We start from the raw sequence: 23,108 nt of genomic DNA, 5'->3' as shown, positions 1-23,108 counted from the left end.
TAGAAAACCTGGCAACATTTTAAAAGCACAAAGACAATAAAAATATCCACACTTAATATTTTTCTATATTGTTGTGAAAATGGGTTTTCCATTTACTTAGCTTTTGTTTCTATAAGGGAGTATAAGCATCTTCTGTTATTAGGCATTTTTTCACTTATATTTTAATATTGCATGGAATTTGAGATCATTTCTTATCTTTTTAGTAGATATCCTTTCTAAAAGTGTTTTGATATTCCAGTGGATTTTCCAACAGAAGAAACAGAAATAGACCTTGTTGATTGCCTGTAAAGACTCACAGAGGGTTCATTTTCTAGCTTCTAACTTACCATCTTTGGACCCTCTACTTCAAGAGTGTCTCATCTCTGACTTAGTCATTATTAATGAGTTTCTGAGCCATTCTTTAAAAACAAAAAGAGAAGAAGAAAGTTCTTTTCCATATAGCAGACCATAGAGGGCATGTAAAGGATAGTATTCGTTCCCTCTACTCTTTGCTCTCTTTAGGACAGAGGTTGGACCTCTGGTTGTATGACCCTGCTTTGTCTGTGGTTTTGCCATCCTTGCAGAAGCACTATTGGGAGTGTCACCCCAAACACCCCAAACAGGAAGGTCTCATCATATTGCAGTCTTTCCTGTCAGCTTATTTTAAAATCTTTAACTGTTACTAGGGGGAAAGAAAGTACTTTAGAATGGAATTCTGAAAACAGAGGTGCATGTACCCACTTCATAATGGCTTGCTAAGGGATGACCTTACTTAAGAATTAGTCATTTGATCCATACTACCTTTCTGTCATTTTACTTCACATTTTTCTTAGATGCTGTAGGGATGGGGTGGGGGTAGGAGGACAAAAATTCAGTAATTCATTTTTTTTCCAGAATCTTGTAATCTGACACTTAAGAAAAACATTTAGAGACTTTATCACAAAGACTATTGCCATTCCTAACACATGAACTGATGTCCAGAAAAATAAATAGGTTCTTACCCAGAGAATGAAAATTTAGTTTCAAGCAAAGTCATGAACCCGTGCATCCAGATTCTGATTCCATGCTGTCACATATACTCTGTTTATCTGAACCGGATATGGGGACCATTTGAAGAGTTATCTAGAGGCACCTCCATTTTTTCCCTACTGATCTGGCAGTTTCCTCGGAGGTGAAGGGTGGGGAAATTGTGCATGTTTCATATAAAGAGTTGCTTATCTCTGTGTTCAGAGTTAGATCTTGTAGGATTTGCGTTACCTTTGGGTATTTTGCTTTTGTGGCACAGTTTTTTTTTTTTTTGTTTGTTTTTTTAATAACAAATGCTGTCTGGAGAGTGTGAGGGACGACAGCTATTCTCACTGGGTAGAGACCTGCATCTGCACAGCCACCTGAACTCACTGTTGTTTCCCCAACAGCAATCCTGCTTCCTGTGCTGCCACTTGCACCTTCTCCTTTTACACCTTCTAAGTTCACTTTGTTGCTGCTTGTGTTTCTCACCAACTCTGCTTGTTCCTGGTGGGATTGTTGGTGCTAATGCCCCATGTCTGGTTTTTACTCTTTCTTTGCAGAGGGAGAACCGGAGATTGCAGGAAGCCAGCATGAGGCTGGAGCAGGAGAATGATGACCTTGCCCATGAGCTAGTGACCAGCAAGATAGCTCTGAGGAACGACTTGGATCAGGTGAGCTTACCTGGATCAGATGAGCTTAAGGAGGTCTCGAAACTTTACATCAGGCTCAACCTGACACTGTTGACTGGCTACGGAAGAAGGGCAAACCCTAGAAGAAGAAGATTGTTGTTTCCTCTTAAAAATTGGGCTGACCACCTCCTCAAGGTCATATACTGAGCTGTTCTCTTGGGAAGCCCTCCTGGCGCTTGTCCTGCACTTTTTACTTAGTGAACCTGGGTGGTGGGTCAGTAGTGGGTATGACGGGTGGGAGGGGACCCCTCCTGGAGATTGGAGAGGATGGTCAATACCAGCCTGTCTTTGAGAATGGTGTGAGCGATTGCAAATGGTATGTGCCACGCACTTTTAAATAACTCTCCAACTTCTCAATGTCTCTTGTGTTTATCTACTTCCTTTAAACTGAGGGCTTGCTGGCATAGTTAGCTGAGAATATCAGCCAATGAGCACCTACTAATACCCTCTAACAGTGGAATCACTTTACTTTGTCCTTGGAAGACTTAGCTGCAGTGACCATGAAGATGTTACATGTTACAGGAACAGCTGGGGATTATGAAACTGGCATGTACCCCATTGCTAAGAGCCAGGGCATCCTGGCGTAGACCTTCATAGCCCCACTGAGCAGCCACGTGAGTCAGCTCTCACATGCAATGGATGTGAAAAAGTATCTACTTGCCAGGGTGCAATAGCAGCCCCACAGCAGTATGTGTTTATTCACCTTAGCATGGCTGGGAAGACAGTAGATCATCTAATTCCTCTTTCTTGATGACAGTTCTGACAACTGAAGAACTTTTTGTACTCAGCCACTTTCTTCTTTATCTTTCAGTTTTCTGTTAGGACTTCTTTCATACTTTCTCTGACTGTTGAAAATTTCTTTCAGTGAGCTTCTCATTTTGTAGCATGTATGCTCAACCAGGTGTGCCACCACCCAGCCCCAAGCTTCTCATTTTGGTGAGCATCTTTAGGATCATAACTTTGGATTTTTCTTTAGGGAATTTACATAACTTTTCAATTTGGGACTGTCTTCAAACTATACTTGTCTTGACCCATCACTGTGGGTAATTTCCTCCATTTTTTCTTTTTGCTTATTAGGTAGAGAGAGAGAGGAAAGGGCACCACAGCATGAATGTTTCCTTCAGTGTGGTAGGGGCCAGGCTGAAACCCGGGTTGTGCCCATGATAAAGTACTGTGCTATGCAAGTGAGCTGTTTCACCAATCCCCCATTATGTTTGATGACCTGTGAGGACCTGAGCCTGGGTATTGACCAAAGGTTTATAATTATAAGTGCCTGGTTGGAGAGACTAAGGTCAAGTCAGCCTGGTTAGTGACCAGAAGTTTAAGGCTGCTTTTCAGACTGATGTAAGTATAGACTGTTGCAGGCTGTGAGTCATAAACATAGTGCTTCTTTCTCCCTGACTCCTTCCCAAAAGGTCTGGTACTATGGAGGCTAAATTTCAACATGGCCATTTATTTTTTAGGGTTGATCTTGGCAAACTTCTGGGTTTTTTTGGAAGGGCTACTGTGGCAACTCACACATGGTTAATAGCTTTTTTTATATGTTTATTTATTTTCTCTTTTGTTGCCCTTGTTTTATTGTTGTTAATGATGTTGCCGTTGTTGGATCATTGTTGGATAGGACAGAGAGAAATGGAGAGAGGAGGGGAAGACAGAGAGGGGGAGAGAAAGATAGACACCTGTAGACCTGCTTCACTACTTATGAAGTGACTCCCCTGCAGGTGGGGAGCCAGGGGCTCGAACCGGGATTCTTGACACTAGTCCTTGTGCTTCGTGCCATGTGCTTAACCTGCTGCGCTACCGCCTGACTCCCGATTAATAGCTTTTATGCCCCATTAACCATTGTGAACTAGTAGGCATAAAATTGTAGTAGGATTGAGGTGTTGGGATTCTGGTTCAGCCTGTCGTCTGCTTGCTTGGTTAAAGGTGGGTACTGTAGTGAGCTTTTCTTCATTGATTGTTGGGAGTAGGAGAGATTTTCTCACTGGGGAAACTATTCTTTTGTCCTCACCACCTTGATCTGAGACTTTGTCACTTTTGTGGAGGCCTGCTTAAGAGTCAGACCTGTTTCTACACAGGAATTCCCATATTTTATTATGGTTTTGCTGTGTTGCAGGAGGAGGAAAGCACAGAGTATCTCATTTCACCACCTTGACCCTGCCTCTCAATAGTTTTCTTAAGGTAGTTAACTAAATGTATATGATGTAAGCACTTGAACTCAGTGTAGACACAATAAAACAGACTAGAGAGAACTATTAATTGAGTGTTGTATGGGAAATGTATTTGGTTAACATCAAGCTTTTTAAAAGACTTAAAATAGGGGGTCAGGCAGTAGCACAGTGGGTTAAGTGCACATTGCCTAAGGATCCCAGTTCCAGCCCTTGGCTCCCCACCTGCGGGGAGGGGGGGGCACTTCACAAGCGGTGAAGCAGTTATCTGTCTTTCTCTCCCCCTCTCTGTCTTCCTCTCCTCTCTAGATTTCCTTCTGTCCTATTCAACAACAACGACAGCAGTGACAAAAGTAATAATAATCACAACAGTAATAAAACAAGGGCAACAAAAAGGGGAAAAAATAGCCTCCAGGAGCAGTGGATTCATGGTACAAGCACTGAGCCCCAGCGATAACCTTGGAGGCAAAAAAAAAAAAAAAAAAAAAGAGGACTTAAAAGATAATTAAGTTAGATATATATGGAGTAACTGCTGTGCACCAAACACTGTGGTTAACAATTTCAAAAGCTTATCTCATTTGATCCTTCTAATGGTTCCATGAAACAGGTCTTATTTAGTCTTTCATTTTAGAAATGAGGCAAATGACACAATTACAACTTGGGAAGCTGTCCTAAAAATAGAGATTTGGTTTAAAAAAAAAGTATAAGGTTGTTTAGTACAGTGTTTCATAAGCATATGAGATAGAAATAATATATAATAATAATAATACAGCTGCCTTGTAGACATGTTTAAACAATGAGAAGATAATGCTACAGAATTCATAAGGTGGGCTGGGAAGATAGCATGATTATTCAAAAAGTCTTTTATGCCTGAGGCACCAAAGGTCCCAAATTCTATCCCCAGCACCACTATAAGCCAGAGCTGAATGGTGCTCTGGTAAAAACAAACAAACAAACAAAAAGGCCAGAATTCACAAGGTAAATTTATCAACATTTATACACATCCCCCCCACACCCCCCCCCAAATTCCAGCCTAAGACAGTTGAAAACTGAGGCCTCAGGCTTGGTATGGGTCAGTCACTGAAGGAAAGATCCCTCTGGGGCTGGGCAGATAGCATAATGGTTATGCATATTTTGTATTAGAGCCATTATATAGGGTTTGACAGGAATATGCCTTTATACCTTGACAGGAAAACAAAGAACTTTTAAGGAAATACACCAGAATGTTAGATTTCTCTGGGTTATAAAAGTAAATCTGATTTTTCTGTTCATCTTTATACTTTTCTACCCAATTACTGTCTTTTTATAGGAAGACCATGACTTATTTAATACCCTGTTAAGTATATTAAGTATAGAAATTGAGATTTCATGCATCCTTCCTTCTAAGGTCTGATTGTATTTCTCTGCCAGGTTAGGCTGAGTGCCCAGCAGAAGGGTTAGATAACAATAATTTCATAATAGTCAAAATAAATGTATTATTAAAAAATCATTTTATCACCAAGAACACCAGTCTGTGCTCATTCTTCCTTGACTTCCATGGAGGGCACTTGAGACACTTGATGACTGAGGCCTCAGGCTTGGTATGGGTCAGTCACTGAAGGAAAGATCCCTTTGGGGCTGGGCAGATAGCATAATGGTTATGCAAAAAGACTTTCATTCCTGAGGCGTGAGTGGTCCCCGGTTTAATTCCCAGCACCACCATAAGTCAGAGGTGAGCAGTGCTCTGATGAGGAAAAAAAAATCCTTCATTTATTCCTCTTCATTCCCTCCCTAGTTTTTTTTTTTAATTTTTTAATTTTTTTTATTTATTACATATGAGAGAAAATTACACATGAGGCAGAGAGAAGGAGAGAAACAATTCAGAGCAATACTCTATATATGTGGTGCTGGAGATTTGAACTGGGAACCTTAGGCATGAAAGTTACATATTTACCAGTTGAGCCATTTTCCTAGCTGCTCTGCCTTGTTTTGGTTTTGGTTTTGTTTAGGGGAAATAAGACCCAATCCCTGCTTTTTGAAGCCTTCCCACTCCACCCCCCCCCAGCCCCCCCCCAGGGTTGGGGCCTTGTGTATATGCTATTCCCTTCTACCAGAGAATGATGACTTTTTTTTGTTCTTGTTGATTTTTTGAAAGTATTTATTCCCTTTTGTTGCCCTCGTTGTTTTATTGTTGTAGTTATTATTGTTGTCGTCATTGTTGGATAGGACAGAGAGAAATAGAGAGAGGAGGAAAAGATGGCGGGGTGGGGGGAGAGAAAGACACTTATAGGCCTGCTTCACTGCTTGTAAAGCGACTCCCCTGAAGGAAGGAGCCAGGGGCTTGAACCAGGTTCCTTATGCTGGTCCTTGCACTTTGTGCCACCTGCCCTTAATCTGCTGCACTACCACCCAATTCCCTTGTTCTTGTTTAAGTGAGGAGGGAGGGAAGAGACAGAGCTAGGAGACACACCACATGGCCACCTATGAGCTTTCCCTGGTGCCATCCAAGGAGCTCCCATGTAGTGCCGAGTATTGAGCCTGGGTCCTTTCATATAATCAAGTCTTCATTTTACCAGGAGAGCTATCTCCTGGGCCCTGGAGCTTCTCACTTGTGTGAAAATACAGAAATTGGTATTTCATGCATCCCTCCTTCTAAGGTCACTGCTAGGTGGGGTTAAATGCTCTTTAGAAAGGTCAAGTATCTGACATTTTCAGGGAAGCACATTGACCTGAAAAGAGGGCTCGGCCACCTTCACTCAGTCACCCTGTGCTTTTCTATTATCAGTTATTAAATTCAGATCTCTTAATTAAGTTAATCTTGGCAAGATTGAATTGTGCTGAAAGCAGGCTATATGTGAGACAATATGAAACATATCCACACTTATACATAGGCACACACAGTCCCTTCCTCTCCTGCTCCCCCTCTGTCAATAACTCAATCCTTCCAAAAAGTAGATGATCCCATGCCCTGTTCAGGGGATATGGGTTCAGATTTCTGGTCTCTGAAGGCTCCTGATGCTTCTCTCGGTGAAGGCCTTTTGTGACCGTCTACCTACCCTCCTCCAGACTCCTCAGTAAGTACCTCTTGGCTTCAGAAATGAAAAAGAAATAGAATCCCCATGTTCATTTTAATTTTTTAAAATTATTATTATTATTACCAGAGTACTGATCAGCTCTGGCTTATGGTGGTGCAGGGGATTGAACCTGGGACTTCAGAGCCTCAGGCATGAGAATCTGTTTGCATAACCATTATGCTGTCTATCCCCACCATTCATTTCTGTTCTCAACTGACTGGGCTTTCCCTAACCTCTTGTGGACAGGGAACAAAAGGAAGAAGAGCTACTACACTAACCCATTCTCACTGAAGACCAAGCCTTGGCCTCTTGTAACCACATTAGACCAGCAGCTACATGTAATAAGTGGCAGACTTACTGGCTTTAAATTAGACAGTGTGAGGGGAGGTTGAGGTGCAGTCTCTATCAGTTAAGATGTTTTCTGAACATTCTAGCCTAGGACTTGAGCCCGAAGATGCAGGGAGACAGAGTTGGTGGGGTTTCAGATCACTGAGCAATGAACACAGCCTCTTCCACCAGAGGCTTCTAGGAGTATCTTCTCTGTAATGTCACCTACCTTACTTCTCTCATATCTGCAGATTTGTTTCCATACAGTTAATGGGCCTTAAAATTGATGAAAACTGGCAACAGAGATAAATTTTTTGAGATCTACCTCTGATTTTTAAAAAGATTTTATTTATTTATTCATGAGAAAGATAAGAGGAGAGAGAAAAAGAATCAGATATCCTTCTGGTACATGTGCAGCCAGGGATTGAACTCAGAACCTCATTCCTGAGAGTCCAATGCTTTTGCTCTGTGACTTCCTTGCTGAAACTGAATAATGAGAGATACTTTTTATCATTAATGTCTAGCAGTTTCACATGATCTGAAAGCAAAGCTGGGTCCTCTGGGGTCTATGGGCAGAGAAGCGTGGACTCCAGGCCAGTATGGGAACACACCCTGGCTGCCCCATCTGCACAAACAGGGAGGAGGGCTACATGCACAGAGACCAGCTGGTCAGATCACATGATTCCTGAGATACTTTTCTGCTGCTTTCAGGCCAGGGATGGTGTCTTCAAATAGCTGCTCTCCTCCAGGTCTTTGGTTGCCTGCTGAGTCTGAGTTGTGGTCCTATGCCACTGCTTGACACTCAGAGTTCTATCATTCACCAAATACCCGTGGATGTCTGCTCATCATGCTTGGTGCTGGGAACACAGTGATGGCAAGATAGATATGGCTTCTGCCTCCCAGAGCTTAGAGTCTTGTGGGTAAAACATAGGACTCATATCATTTGTCCTCACAGCTGGTGCTGAATGTTGTCCAGAAAGATATGAGGACTTTAAGTAGGGCAACTGTTCTCTAGCACTCTGCTTTCTCCAAGCTTCACTGCCATCATCTGAATAAGGAGGATTCGAGGTCATGGTGCTTAGTGCTGGGAAGCCAGTTGGCATGCAATGAAAGGCTGGGGAGCTGGGCTGAAAGAGAATGTTGGTAGTAACACACTGCCTTCACCTCCTTTAATGATTGCCACATGCTCTGATTTGCAGGCAGAAGACAAGGCAGATGTATTGAATAAGGAGCTTCTCCTGACAAAACAAAGGCTGGTGGAGACTGAAGAGGAGAAGCGGAAGCAGGAGGAGGAGACTGCCCAGGTGAGGGCCCTTGGACTCTCCTTTCCTAGGTGTCTTGTGCAGAGAGTTGGAACACTACCACCAGGAGGGAAAGTTGAGTTTGCATTGAGTCAGGTTGATATTGAAGTATTACATGTGGGTAGTAGGGAGTCTCACTCTTACTTTGAAGGGTGTTAGAAGAGGAGGCAGCATTTCTGTCTTGGAAGCTTTGAGGAATTTGCCTTTAATGGGGTATTTAGAAAGAGTGTTTTAAGTTTAGTGACTTGAAATTATGATTTAAGAGCTCTGACAGATATGCAAGTTTATGTCATCTCTTCAAGCTGGTTGGCCTCTGGAGTGGTTACTGAGGCTAGTTAAACTGAAAGCCTGCAGATAGTGCCTTGCAGTCTTCCTGGATTGGAAGCTAAGCATCTGGGAGCTACCATGTTGCCAAAGGGAGAAAGGAAGGGGTGACTCTCTACCCCTGGAACTGCAGATTGTATCATCCCTACCTAGGGAAGAGCAGACCATTTCTCGAGTGTTCTCCACATCTCAGGGCTGGCCAACCATGCTTGACTCATTTATTTAAACGAGTTTCATTCTGAGACATCAGTGTACTAAACATAAACTACCACACAAAACATTGCAAAGGCCTATACACACCCACAGAAAGTCCCAGTAAAGTCACTAGTGAAGGAGTATATCATTTAGCACCTTCCAGAGTTTATAAAATACTTTTATGGCTTTTTATATTGGAAAATGATGGAATGACTCTTGGCATTTACTATGGACCAGCTCCCTTACCCCTCTGGCTTATGGTATGGTGGTGCTAGAGATTAGACCTGGAACCTCAGATCTATATCTTTTGGTGATTTCTTTTCTTTTATCTTTCTTTTTAATTGCCACCATGGTTATCACTGTGGCTTGGTGCTGGCACTATGAATCCACTGCTCCCAGTAGCCATTTTTTTTATTTTTTTCTTTCTATTTTATTTGATAGGACAGAGAGAAATTGAGAGAGGAGGGAAAGCCAGAGAGGGGGAAAGAAAGACACCTGCGGACCTGCTCCAATGCCCATGAAGTGAGCCCCGCCCCCGCCCCCCCACAGGTGTGGAGCCAGGGGGCCTCAAACTGAGATCCTTACTATGGTCCTCACACTTCACACTATGTGCACTTAACCCGGTGCGCTACCACCCGGCCTCCTTGTTTATAAATATTAAAGTATCCCTGTGAGGGAAAAATTCTTCTCCCCAGTTGTCAAAGGAGGGAGCTGTGGATTAGAGAAACTGATACTTGCTCTAAGCGTCTTTGCTCTCTAAATCAGTTCTGAAATTAGAAGGGGGTGAAGGGGGTTGCTTATGTCCTTTTAATAAGTTAAGAAACTAGAGACTGATATAAATACCCAAATTTAAGTCAGTATAGCCTACAACTTCCTTGTTGAATTTTGGAATGTAACAAATATGAGTAAGTTCAAAAATCTTCTGATAAGGAACCCAATTATAAATTGTAATAATTGTTACTTAGCTAAGTACAGAGCATAGATATCCCTTTTATCACTTGGGGTGCTGCAGTGCAGAATCAGTCTGTTCATTTTTTTAAAAATTTTTTAAAAATATTTATTTCCTCTTTTGTTGCTCCAGTCTGTTCATTCTTATTCTTTATTTTTTTTAATTTTATTTTTATTTTATTTATTTATTCCCTTTTGTTGCCCTTGTTGTTTTATTGTTGTAGTTATTATTGATGTCGTTGTTGTGGGATAGGACAGAGAGAAATGGAGAGAGGAGGGGAAGAAAGAGAGGGGGAGAGAAAGACAGACACCTGCAGACCTGCTTCACCACCTGTGAAGGGACCTGCCTGCAGGTGGGGAGCCGGGGGCTCGAACCGGGATCCTGACGCCGGTCCTTGAGCTTAGCGCCACCTGCGCTTAATCCACTACACTACAGCCCAGCTCCCCATTCATATTATTTCTATAAAGTTTAATCAGATTGATGTTTGGTTGGCAACTTGAAAGAGTGAAGTTCTTTCCTTTTCATCTTTTGGCACACAAGCTTTTTCATTACCGTGGTCTTCCCATTATCTAGAATTCCAGAGCTACTGGGCAACAGAAATAAATTTGCTTCTAATGTTAGCATTCATCATTGGGGGGCTGGGAAATGACTCACTGGAAGAGCACACACTTTACCATGCATCAGGACCAGGCTTGAGCTCCCAGTCAACTCATCGGGACACCTACATGAGGAAACTTCATAAGCAGTGGAGTAGTCTTTGGGTATCTGTCCTTCTTTTACTGTCTCTCTCCTTCTTGTTTCTCACCCTCTATCTAAAAAAATGAGTCCACTCAGAGTGGTGGAATTGTGCAGGTGTGGAGCCCCGTGATAATCTTAGTAGCAAAAAAAAAAAAAAACTCATTTTTTTTTCTCATATATTTAGCATCTTGTGATTGTAACAAATGGCTGCCTTGTGTAGCTCCTTCTAAAGGAACTATTTTTCTGGTCCTTGAATCTTCTGACTTGATGGATTCCTGTTTCCTTCCTGTCTCTAAAGAAGCGATGAGTGATGGCAGGGCACTGTGAGTCGGAAAGCCCCGAGTGTTTTTTTTCACTGAATTATCTTACTCAGCATCAGTGGTACATACAACAGAGCTTTGATATTTTGTTTTACATTCTTGTGCTGACAGAAATCACTTCTGATTTGCCCTTTATTTACATAGGAAGTTGGTGCAGCAGGGTTGCTCATATGCTTATACCTGATAGGAGTGAAAGTACAGTTTTGTTATCTCAGGAGATGGTGGGGTTTCTCTAATCAGATGTTGCTTCAGTGAGAAAATGCTCACATTGTCACCAGCTGTGAATTAGGCAGACTTGAATGTAGATAATTGTAGAAATGTGTTACAGTTTTGACCGACTCTTGATATTTCTCATTCTCATCGTTTCTAGCTAAAAGAAGTCTTCAGGAAACAGTTAGAGAAGGCAGAATATGAAATAAAGAAGACCACAGCTATCATTGCTGAATATAAACAGGTATGTGCCAATGTGATTTTAGTTGGGGGAAACATTTTTATCTTGGGAATTTCCTAATAGAGATTGCGCCGTAGTCATTAAATTTGGTGGCTTGCCTTCTCCTCTGAAGTAGATTTGTTGATAGAAGGTTAACTAGAGCTGACTGTTAACATGTCTGGTGACCTTAAAGTGACACAAAACTGTTGGATTACATTGGGCTCCTGTATCTGCACTACTGAGAAGCTAGCATCCTATGACTTAGCCCGTCACTTTTGCCTCACTGCTTTAGAATGAAGTTCAGCAATTGCATTAAGTAACAGTAACTGCTGTGTCCTTTGCTGTCAAGTGGAAGCTCTTTGCCATGTGACTGTGTCATCTCTCCCTATAGGTATTCACCCAGCAGGAAGCTCTGTCTTGGATAGTAAGATGATCTCTTAAGGGAGACTTTCTCTCATCATCCCCAGGCTGGTCCCCAAAAGCTTTTCTTCTAACTCCAGTGGTACATTCCTTCCTGCTGGTCCTGCTTGGACATGGCAGGGCCTCCTGTCACTGCTCAAGTTCCAGTTTTCCAGAGTCAGCTTAGGCACTAAATGCTCCCTGTTTGCCCATGACTTTCCCTGGAATTTCCTGCCTCACAGAGGAATCTGATTTTTTACTTCTTATAAATTGATTTTTCCATTTGTAAAAGAAATGTATGTTCCTTATGAAGAATTAGGAAATTACAGAAAAACACAATGAAACAAGCCTCCCTGAATCTAGCCAAGTAGGAATAGTCTCTGTAATGTGCCGAGTATGAGGGGTTGCTACGAAGATTTAAGTCTCAGTTCTTTAGTTCAGGTCAGCTTTTGGAACAAGTTTTCCAAAAGAAAGTATGGGAGAGAGAGTCGGGCGGTAGCACAGTGGGTTAAGCGCAGGTGGCGTAAAGTGCAAGGACCGGTGTAAGGATCCCGGTCCGAGCCCCTGGCTCCCTGTTGTTAAAGTTTGGAGGCTCCAGCAGGCCGGGCTAGCTTTGTGGCGGTAGACAGAGACTCGAGGACACACGGCTGGGCTGAGAAGCTGCAGTTAAATCTTTATTCACGAACGGGCAAATCACCACACCATATGCTTCCCTGTCATTCTCCCTCCACAGCTGCTGGGACTCTGGAAGTCCTTAGCATAGGGGGTGGGGAGAAAGCGGGGTCCCGAAACTAGCAAGGGCCAAACCAATTCTCTCAGAGGTAGGGGGAAGGGGACCAAACCAACACGAAGAATACCAACAGCTCCCCACCTGCAGGGGAGTCGCTTCACAAGCGGTAAAGCAGGTCAGCAGGTGTCTGTCTTTCTCTCCCCCTCTCTATCTTCCCCTCCTCTCTCCATTTCTCTATCCTATCCAACAATGACATCAATAACAAAAAATAATAACTACAACAATAAAACAACAAAGATAACAAAAGGGAATAAATAAATGTAAAAAAAAATTAAAAAAGAACGTATGGGAGAAGTATGGCTAAATATTAGAGATCCTGCCTTCACTGTGAATGTACTTTATTTTATTTTATCTTTTATTCTTTATTTATTTATTTTTTTGTGAATGTACTTTTATTGCCACTATATTAGAGCACAAAGTGGCTGCCTGCGTGAGCACTCTTCAAACAGGAGTGCTTGGGATTATTCTGGAATATTCTCTGGCAAGGGAAAAAAAATCTGGTTGATCAGGCAACAGGCCCTTCTTTTTGAAGATAATTAGGATATAAAACATAATCTAAATGTAATCTATAGTTGAATTGACTTTATCTCAGAAGGATTTATTTAAAAGGATGTATGTCTTGCCAAAATTAGGGAGATGACTTCTTTTTAACAGCAACTAGTTTACTCTTGTCATTTCCAGGCTTGATCTGGAAAACTGGGGGGTGAAACTGGCAAGCAAAAAAACACTGTGGGGCTGAGTTTGCCAGGTGTTTTTTTTCATTGTAGGCTATTCTCAAATCATTTGGTAACTTAGCAGTTAGTATTTTCTGATCTTGTCAAAAATTTTGTTTATTTTGCCACTTAAGGAAATTTGCATTTGAAAACAGAGACTCTCTCTTGCTAGAAGGTAGTGTTTCCTTTGAGAGTTTTTTTTCCCCCAACAGATCGCCAGAACTGGTTTTTTTTTTTTTTCTGTTTTTTGTTTTGTTTTTTGCACAAAGTGGATAGTCAGCAAAGATTCTGTAGATGGATTCCAAAGAGAGGGGACAGGAACTCCTAAGAACTAGTCACACAGGCTGGCGACGGAGAGAAAGTAGATCTACTCCACATTCCTGTTTCACAGAGCCTCTTGGGCTCTGCTTCAATACAAAGTGGACTGATGATGTCCCTTGGTTGCAAAATCCCTCTTTGCATCAGAGAAACTTACCTGACAAGTAAGTTGATGAATACTTGTGTGCAGGTGCTGAAAGGGTTGTTCTGTTTTCTCTAAAAGAACTCTCTTCTTTCCCTTAGATCTGTTCCCAGTTAAGTACCAGACTGGAGAAACAGCAGGCAGCAAGCAAGGAGGAGCTGGAAGTGGTGAAGGTGAGGAGAGTGGGCTACTCTGTTGTGCCATTTTTTCCACATCACAGTCCTACGTGAATAGCTGGTGGAAAGACCCCAGTACATGATGAAACCTCACAGGAAGGACAGACAGACATCCTGCCTATAGACAAAACAAGACAAGATACACATACATACACATTTTGTTTTAAAAGATTAGAGGTTTGGAGATTGTCTCTTCTGCTGGGAATTTGATCCAACTAGAAAACTGTGCTCCCTTGAATCTTACAGACTATGTGAGGCAGGCTGGAGGGTTTCAGCATTATTATGAGTGGTCCCTGCACTTTCTTGTGAGGGAGAAATCAGGAACTCTTAGAAACCTGCCCCAACCTGTGTTGCTGTGTTTCATTTTTCAACCAGTGGTCAGCCATCACTCTTCTGAGTTAAATACTTGTAAATAAATGCATCCTAGATACCTTAGTATAGAATTTAGCAACTTGGATAAGCAAACTTTTATAAGCCTTATCTTTTATTCTATAATATAGAGAGGTAACGCTACTTTCCTTGTAAGGTTACTGAATACTCAGTAAGATGATGCATAGGAAGTGGAGCACTTGGCACACGAGTACTTTTGCTCTCACTGTTGCAGAACTCACTCCCTGGCTTGAATTTCTCCTCTTAGGATACAAAGGTGAGACCATTATCTACTCCTTCAGCAGCTGGAGAGTCAGTGAGTCACTGTGTGGACAGCATGTGGCATCCAGGAAGGGAAATGGCAACACAAAACTCCTAGAGCAGACTTCAGCAAAATGCTGGCATGCTTTTATTTCCCAGGGTCTCTAGAGAAACTTGAAGACAAAGGAGTACTGCTCTTTAAGAGTTGGGATTTAAACGTCCTGGAACCTTGTTTGGTTGCAACATAAGAAAAGCTGCTCCCTTCTGAAATGAGCCCACATTTGATAAGTAGCAATATTAGATAAAAATACCATCATGTTGTGATAGGAAGCAACACTGACTTTGAAATTCAGTTTGATGTCATTTTTCTCTTTGGGATATTTCAGGGTAAAATGATGGCATGCAAACACTGCAGTGACATTTTCAGCAAAGAGGGCTCTTTGAAATCAATGGCCACAAGCAAAGAGGACCAGGGGATTGAATCTGATGACGAGAAGGACTCACTTAAGAAGCAGCTGAGGGAGATGGAACTGGAATTGGCACAGACCAAACTGCAGCTGGTGGAGGCCAAGTGTAAAATCCAGGTTGGTAAACCGATAAAAGGTCAGCCAGAGAATAAGAATGGTTACTGGCCAAGGGTATTCTACTACTTTAGAATGTGCCTGTCTAGCTCAGAATCATGTTCTTTGTTAGATTTATTTTTTTACTTATGTCATAAGGTGTGTGTGTATGTGTGTGTGTGTGTGCACATGTGTGCGTGTGTGTTGAGAGAGAAAAAAAGAAAAAAGTCAGAGCACTACTTCAGTACATGCAGTGTTGACCATCAAATTGGGAGCGTAAAGCATGCAAGTCCTGCGTTCTTCAAGGTGTTTTTATATGTGATTTTTACAAGATTATACACAGAAACACACACTGCCACTGAGCTATCTCTTTGGCCTATATTTTTATTTGTTTTTTTTAGTTGAACTGGGGCCTCATGCATGTAGTTTCACTGCTCCAGGCCTCTTCTACCCTCAGATCAAGAGAGAGAGATAGAGAGAGAGAGCCCACAGCAACTGTGATGCCATGGGGCCTCCTGGGGCTTAAAACCTAGGCTGCACACATTATCTGGTGAGCTATTTTTCTATGCCTTTCCTTTTCTTTCCTTTTTTTCTTTTTTCTTTTTTTCCCAGAGTACGGCTCAGCTCTGACTTACGGTGATATGAAAAATTGAACCTGGGACCTTGAAGCCTCAGGCATGAGATTCTCTTTGCAAAACCATTATGCTGTCTGCCTCTACCCTTGAGCTATTTTTCTAGCTCATCATTGGTTTTAAGTATTGATATGAATATATAGTATTAAGTGAAACATTGGTAATTAAAAGTATGTCTTATGAGAACTTAAGCACCAAGATGCTTAGAGGTCCTTTCTAACTTAACTCAGTTTCTGTGGTGACAACCCTGAGAGTGGAAGGCTGTCCCCTGCCCCCCCCCAACCCCGACCTGCACCCTGACATCTGAGCAGTAGCAGATACCCATTCTTTCTTTTGGAGTGCCTTTTCATTTTGACTTTGCCCCATCACTTCTTCCCCTTTCCCCATCATTTCTCTTCATACTGAAGAACAACCTCATAAAGAAGCAGCATCTTGGCTTCTGTGGAGCTGGTCCCCATTTCCCTTTTGCCAGTGGGACTTACCCACTGCTATAGCCTGCGCTGCAGTAGTGACCCTTAGCTGTTACTTTGGTCCTTATGGTCTTTGGCATAAGAACATGCTCAGACTAGCTATAAACATTCAGCGTATCTATGTTTATATTCATCTATGGCTTTAAAACACATTATCCCAGGGTGAAACCTAAACTCTGAGCCAAAAATGGAGGTTGGAGGTAAGATAGAATGAGCTTTTATTCCCTGTTTAGATTGAGTACAGATTCTGGTTTTGGGGGTGTAACCTGTTGAGCATTACACTTTTTTTCTTTAAGAAGCTAAATGAAATCTCATCCAGGTTTTGTGGGAGGCAGACTGTGGCCCCACAGACCTGGGGGTTCCAAACACCTCACCTCTGATTTTTCTTCAGCACAGAGAAAAGATGTCTATAACTCAGATGGTTTTCTCTAATTAGGAACTTGAACATCAGAGAGGAGCACTTATGAATGAAATCCAAGCTGCAAAAAATTCTTGGTTTAGCAAAACCCTGAACTCAATCAAAACGGCCACAGGCACACAACCACTGCAGCCATCACCGGCCACACAGCCGCCGAAGGAGAGCACATAGTGTTTGCCGGACCTGCACAAGAGCACGATGATCAAAGGCTGGAGCCCGAGGTTTCCCCCTGCCGTCCCTTTGAAAGAGAGTGAAGGAGGTCAGAAGGCAAGCCTGAACCTTTCAGCAGCTCACTTGTTCTCTGTGATACTTCTCAAAGGAACGGGATCTCAGCTGCCCTGTTTATGTTGAGTATCATGGAGGGTCATGTCCAGCCCATCATAGTGTTGCACATTATTTTATATGCCTGACAGTTGAGTTGGAAATAAGTAATTCAGAGCTAAGTGCTTTTTTTAATTTAGAGCTAATAATTATTCATAATGATTTTTATCTTACATAAGAATGGAGATGTCTTTTATTCTAAGGCTGAAGCGATTGATAGGAAGGTAATTGTCACAGGAAAAAAAAAATTGAGACCTAAATCTATGACTATTTCAAGATTTATTTAGAAATAGCTCTCTGAGCAGCCAGCCCTCCACCCAGAGTGTCACACCTGGAGAGCAAGACTCCCACTCACCCCTCCCCCCAAATTACTTTTACAGTAAAGTGATCCTCAAGAAATTTCATTTACTTCCCTATTCTGTTGTTTGTGTCTGGAAATAAAGTGCCAAGAGTGATGGAATAAGATGAATACACACTAGAAAGAAGGAACTCAGGCTCTGTTACAGGCAAGACAGAGCACATCCTTCTGGGCCTAGCATTCTAACTAGTACTTTCAAGAACTTCATGCAGGAATACCTGAATGTGCCTAAGTACAAACATAGTTGTAACTTCTGGCAAAGAGGAGATTGGGAGTTGTAGCCATAAAGAGGCTTTAACCTAGCCTAATATTCTCTGTTGTGCTTATAGTTGAAAACAGCTGGGGCTGGAGTATTTCACTTTACCTGACATCTACTTGCTAAGGAAACACTACTGTGCTATCATTTTGTTAAAATTGTGAAATGGGAAATAAAGGTCAGCTTCACATCCTCTTAGTTTAATGTTGGGCAGCTTTACCTGATTTCCATAGCTCCCTAGAAATGTGCCCTTGGCTTCCCTAGATAAAGAGATGAAAATGCATATTTGACATTTTTTAAATCACATATATATATCCTCTATAGAAATACTTATCTCATGGAAAGGTAAAACTATTGTTTAAAAGCCTATTTTAAAAGCCTATTGGTATGTTTTTTTTTCCCAATTATGTTTAACATGTCTATATAAATAGCCCTTGCAGGAAGTCATCTGGTGAGAGAAAAAAATTTTCTTTTCTTTCTTTTTGTTTTTTTTCCTAAATTTTTATTGGGGAAATGCCGTTTTTATTGGGAAATGTCTCAGGGGTACAGTTTCACATCTCTCAAAATATGTGCCGGCACCAATTTTCCCACTTTTTAAAACTGTTTTGGAGGCCTCTGGTCCTATTACACTAAACTACTGTCAGCTATGTACAAAAACCTTTACCGATACTCCTTGTTATCATTGTTGAACATATTCTTTGCAGAGAATCTTAAACTTTAGTGCCAGAGTGATCCTCATCTGTGCCATATGTTGCAAAGAAAGACTCACACAGGAGCCATCTCAGCCCTGGGAACTTGTGTTCCAAGGGAATTGTGGGGGCGCCTCTCCTCTCATGATCACTACACTCTTGACAGGGTCCTTCTTTATGACGCTGGGTGTTTACCATCTGTGCCCATAAAACTATGTGTTTTGTTTTATTGACCGTTTGCCACACTATTTAAATAATCCTTTAGTTCCAGATTTTCTTTGTCCTTGTATCTTCCATCCAAATATTAATTTTCTTTTACCAAAAAGGAAAGTAACCCAGCATTCCAGTTGTCTAGCTTGACTCAAATATTCTCTACATAATGGTTTTAAGCTAATCTTCTTCCCTTTCTTTCTTTCTCTCTCTCTCTCTCTCCTTTTTTGCTGAAATGCCTGTAAAACTGCACCTTGGTACTTGTTTCTGTAAATCACTTAGTGTAATGTGTTAGCTCTACTAGTACATTATGCTTTGATTCTAAGAAGCCTTGTACAAGTTGCCTTATCACAGCCAGCTCAATGAATGATGTCCTTTTCTGTTTTATAAATTTCAACTTCTACTGTATAGAACTTTTTTTTTTTTTAACTTCCAGCACATTCCACAGGATACTTAAATTGCAGAATTTTCTTTACGTGACAGATAAATGAAATAGATTGGGCTTAGTCTACCTGTGAGCCTTGTTCAATATCATAGTCCTTGCCTTTTAAGTCTTTCAAACGATTATAATAGCAATCTATAGATTTTTAAAATACCTAACATCAAGCATGGTATTGGTAACCTAAGTCTAAAGTTAAGTCACTGTAAGTTAAACTGTCTATCACAGCAGTGCCTTTGGGCCGAGGGCAGTAGTGATAGTAGAAAGAAAATTCAGAATCTGGTACATGATGTGGATATCCAGACAAACAAACCACATGTCCTTCACCATGTATTGTGTGAAAACCTATGCAGCCGAGCACTAAGAAACTACTGACTTTAATTATAGCACTGACTTTGTAATGTATTTGAGAATTGCTTTTCTCTTCTTAAATTCCTTACAGAGATCATAAATATCCAGGAACTATCCAGCCTAAATATTCAGAAAATCAAATATTCTAGGGCATTTCTCATTTTTTCCTACGATGTATAAAACATTCCTCTCTCCAAAACAACAACAAAAACACATTCCCTCCCAAATCCAACATGTGCAACATTCTGAAAGTGATTTCTCTTTTCATTCAATTCTGAAGAATAATTTAAGGAATGAAATTTTACTTGATAATTTATTACCTATGTATCTTAAAAACCATGATAATACTTTCTTTAAAACTGGAGGAACAAAAAAACAAGCTGAGCTTTGAAGCACATATGTTTGCTAGCTTCCCACATCTGGAGGTGCCTGACACAATTTGATTATATTTAGTTACATATAATTTAATGCAAAGAAATTGTGAGTTACCTAATCTTATCTGACTTCCTATTAGAAACACTTAGCAGGAATGCTATCCAGGCCTATGGTCTTTCTGTCCATACAACCAACCTCCCCTCTCCCTCCTCAGCTACTTAATTAGCCATTTGTCTCCATGCAGTTTCTTAAATTTCTGTAATACAGAATTAATCTTTTACTGTTCACATAATTACTTTGTTTCATTGCTTGACAAATTTTTACTTTTATACTATGTATTATTTATTTTCTCTATGTCTTACTCTATTTTCTTTAAATACTTTCTGGTTAATAACTAGCAACTTTGTTTCCATTCTAGAGTGATAAAAAAAAACCAAGAAAATGCACAGTTTAGGGCATTTAGAGATAAATGAAAGGTCATTAAAGAACTGAACAGTCACTTAAAAGTCCCTTATATGGGATTGTGCTTCCTTGTGCTATAGCCAAAATAAGTCTACTAATTTGTATAGAGGTGGATGGCTGATTTCAGGACCCTCACTTTTGGGGGGAGGGATTTTTTTTTTTTAATTAAATAACTAGTTTTATTTGCCTGCAGAAGAGCACTTTTAACTACTCAGCAAGGTCACTTTTGTATAGTTATCCTTGGGGGGAGGAGGGGAACAGCCACATTAATAGTTCGGATTTTCATGCTTCAATTACTAGTAAAAGGGGAAATGGATGCACTCCGTGCTTGATGTGAATACTTTTAGGTGGTGTCTGTGTGTGTTTGGTAGAATCATACAGTGTCTCTGCCAAGGTGCAGTCAACTGAATTTGCACAGGGTGACCTAAAATCAAAGGGTAGGACCTGAGCTCCCTTCTACCAGACAGAAAAACCTTTCCCACTTGTCACCATTCCTTTTGATCGATGACCACACTGAACCAGAGCTGATCTAAAACACCTTCTTTTACTTAATATCATAGGGGCAGTCCTTGACCATGAGAATTAATTTACCTCTTAGGAGCACCCCACATGGACACATCTGGATGGCTTTAAGCACCAGAAGATGATTTTTAAGAAGCAGATGTTTACAACCAGAGTAGTCAGGCCTTCCTTTCTGCTTGCATCTATATAAGAGCATATATCAAGCTTATCTCCAGATGAATTGCTACCAGCTACAAAAATGTCTCCCCTAAAATGTATGCAATTCTCCCCCAGCCCATGAAGGTTTCTTATTAATGGTATTCTGAAAAGGCTCAAGGAAAGAAAAAGTATTAAACAGAAAATGACCATTTTAAGTTTCTTCCTTTTCATTGGCAGCAAGTTACCATGTAAAATCTTTTCCATTTAATACCCTATATGTTATATATGGAATAAAAAGAGACTGAGTTGTGAGTGTACATATGCATCAAGACTCTGATATCATGGAAGTATCAGAGTAAAGCTGGAGAGAGTCCCAGAATCTAAGATGTCGCAGTAGCCTTTTGCATCACTCTCTATTTTCAGTATTTTGCATAATGTATGGATCCTCTGCTCAAGGGAGGGAAGACAGTCAGCTCTTCCTTTCTTGCAGCTCCTACTTTTCCTTTGCTGAGGAGGTAGCAGAAGAGTCTGTACCATCTATATTTTAAGAATTTGATGATTTTGTCCACACCTTCTCTAAGGAAAAAAGGGGTTGATTAGCTCAAACAGTGCTGACTACAAAAGAAAGGACAGTGAGCTGCCTCTCCCTCTGCAAACACTGACCAGCTAGGCATTGTCAGAATTCATCCAAGATGCATAGTGCACCCCTGAAATGTAAATGTGATGCTTGTTTAAAAAAAAAGTGCGATTTATTGCACGTTGTCCCAACAAATGTTTACTTTTATAATTGTTATGAACTTGAACTGGATTCATATCTTGTTTTCATGTGTAAATGAAGCCTTGTGAAATAAACAAAATCAACTAAGAAGGTGACAAGTGACTGTTTTGTGAGTCAGTGGTGTTTTCAAAATATTGTGTTGCCCTTTCACACCATAGACAGTAATAAACATTTGCTTTAAAGTCCATATATGCCTTTTTGATTTTTTTTCCTAGTTGGCTTTATTCTAGACCATCTAACATTAGACTCCAGTCAACTTGGTAAGAGAAAGCACACACGTTTGTGCCAGCTGTACCCTCAAAGACATACTCTAAACGATACCCCTTGGTGCTGGTGCCAGGCTGAGTTCCTCTCTATAAAGAGCCCTTGGTTGCAAGTGACAAAAATGCTCTGAAACTAGTCACTACTAATAAAGAGCAGATAATTAAACAGGGGTAGGTAGTCATCTGATACCCAAATGACAAACATCTGGGCCTGAAAAGGCAGCAGGACGAGGCCTGGATGGTGCCAGGAACCTAACAACTAACCACTTTTCTTGTCTTGCCAGGTGATGCTTGTCTGCTAAGGGCACAACCACCACACCTACACACCCTCTCATCCTGTGGCCAGTAAAGGTGGACCAGTACCTCTGTGTCCAGTTCCAAATCTTAATTAATCAGATTGGATCACACTGTTGCTGTTAGTTTCAAGGTACACATGGTGGGTGGCATCACATCCTCATAGACCCTCCTAGAAGAGAAGGCAGGGTGCAGAGAACCCCCATTTGCATGCCCTCTCATTTGTGTTTTGTCTGGGAGTCCATGGGACCCAAGTGAGAGTTAAAAAGTCAGTCGTTCTCCTTAGAACTCATAGTATATGAAAATGATCAGATTGTAAAGTCACAATTTGTGGCCCGTCCAGACCCCTGATACTTTTATTCATTGTTGTCTCACTTGATATTTTTAAAGAAAAAATATTTTTTTGGATAGAAACAGAAATAGAGGATTTGAGAGAGACACCTGCAGCACTGCTTCACCACCTGTGAAGTTTCTTCTTTGCAGGTGGGGGCTGGGAAGCTTAAACCTAGGTGCTTGAGCATGGTAATATGTGCTTTACTGAGTATGCCTGGCTCCCCGTTTGAGGTTTTAAAAAAGTTCTTTGTGTGTTGGGGGGGTGGCGGTAGTGGTGGTGCTTCTGGTTAAGCATAAAATATTACAATGCAGGGGTCAGGCAGTAGCACAGCGGGTTAAATGCACATAGTGCAAAACCCAAGGACTGGCATCAGAATCCCAGTTCAAGCCCCCAGCTTCCTAGCTGCAGGGGGCATTGCTTCACAAGTGGTGAAGCAGGTCTGCAGGTGTCTTTCTTTCCCCTTTTCTGTCTTCCCCTCCTCCCTCTGTTTCTTTCTGTCCTATCCAACAATGACATCAGTAACAACAACAATAATAACCGCAACAATGATAAAAACAACCAGGGCAACAAAAGGGGAAAAAATAGTGTC

General features: G+C 41.2%; 1 protein-coding gene across 6 annotated transcripts in view; it reads left to right on the top strand.

Annotated features, from left to right (window-relative positions):
* Positions 1–21,815, top strand: part of RABGAP1L (RAB GTPase activating protein 1 like) — a 527,154-nt gene extending 505,339 nt beyond the window's left edge. For 5 of the 6 annotated variants that reach the window (XM_060197904.1, XM_060197907.1, XM_060197908.1 and 2 more), the window contains 6 exons: positions 1,548–1,658; positions 8,424–8,528; positions 11,422–11,505; positions 13,945–14,016; positions 15,036–15,233; positions 16,748–21,815. In XM_060197904.1, the coding sequence (XP_060053887.1) occupies positions 1,548–1,658; positions 8,424–8,528; positions 11,422–11,505; positions 13,945–14,016; positions 15,036–15,233; positions 16,748–16,900 (723 nt within the window). In that variant the 3' untranslated portion in view covers positions 16,901–21,815. The other variant, XM_060197905.1, reaches the window with a different exon arrangement.
* Positions 21,816–23,108: the final 1,293 nt, after the last annotated feature.

The sequence above is a fragment of the Erinaceus europaeus genome, chromosome 9 (genome assembly GCF_950295315.1).
Source record: "Erinaceus europaeus chromosome 9, mEriEur2.1, whole genome shotgun sequence".
In the NCBI taxonomy this organism is placed as follows: Eukaryota; Metazoa; Chordata; class Mammalia; order Eulipotyphla; family Erinaceidae; genus Erinaceus; species Erinaceus europaeus.
This window is presented reverse-complemented; position numbering and strand designations above follow the sequence as displayed.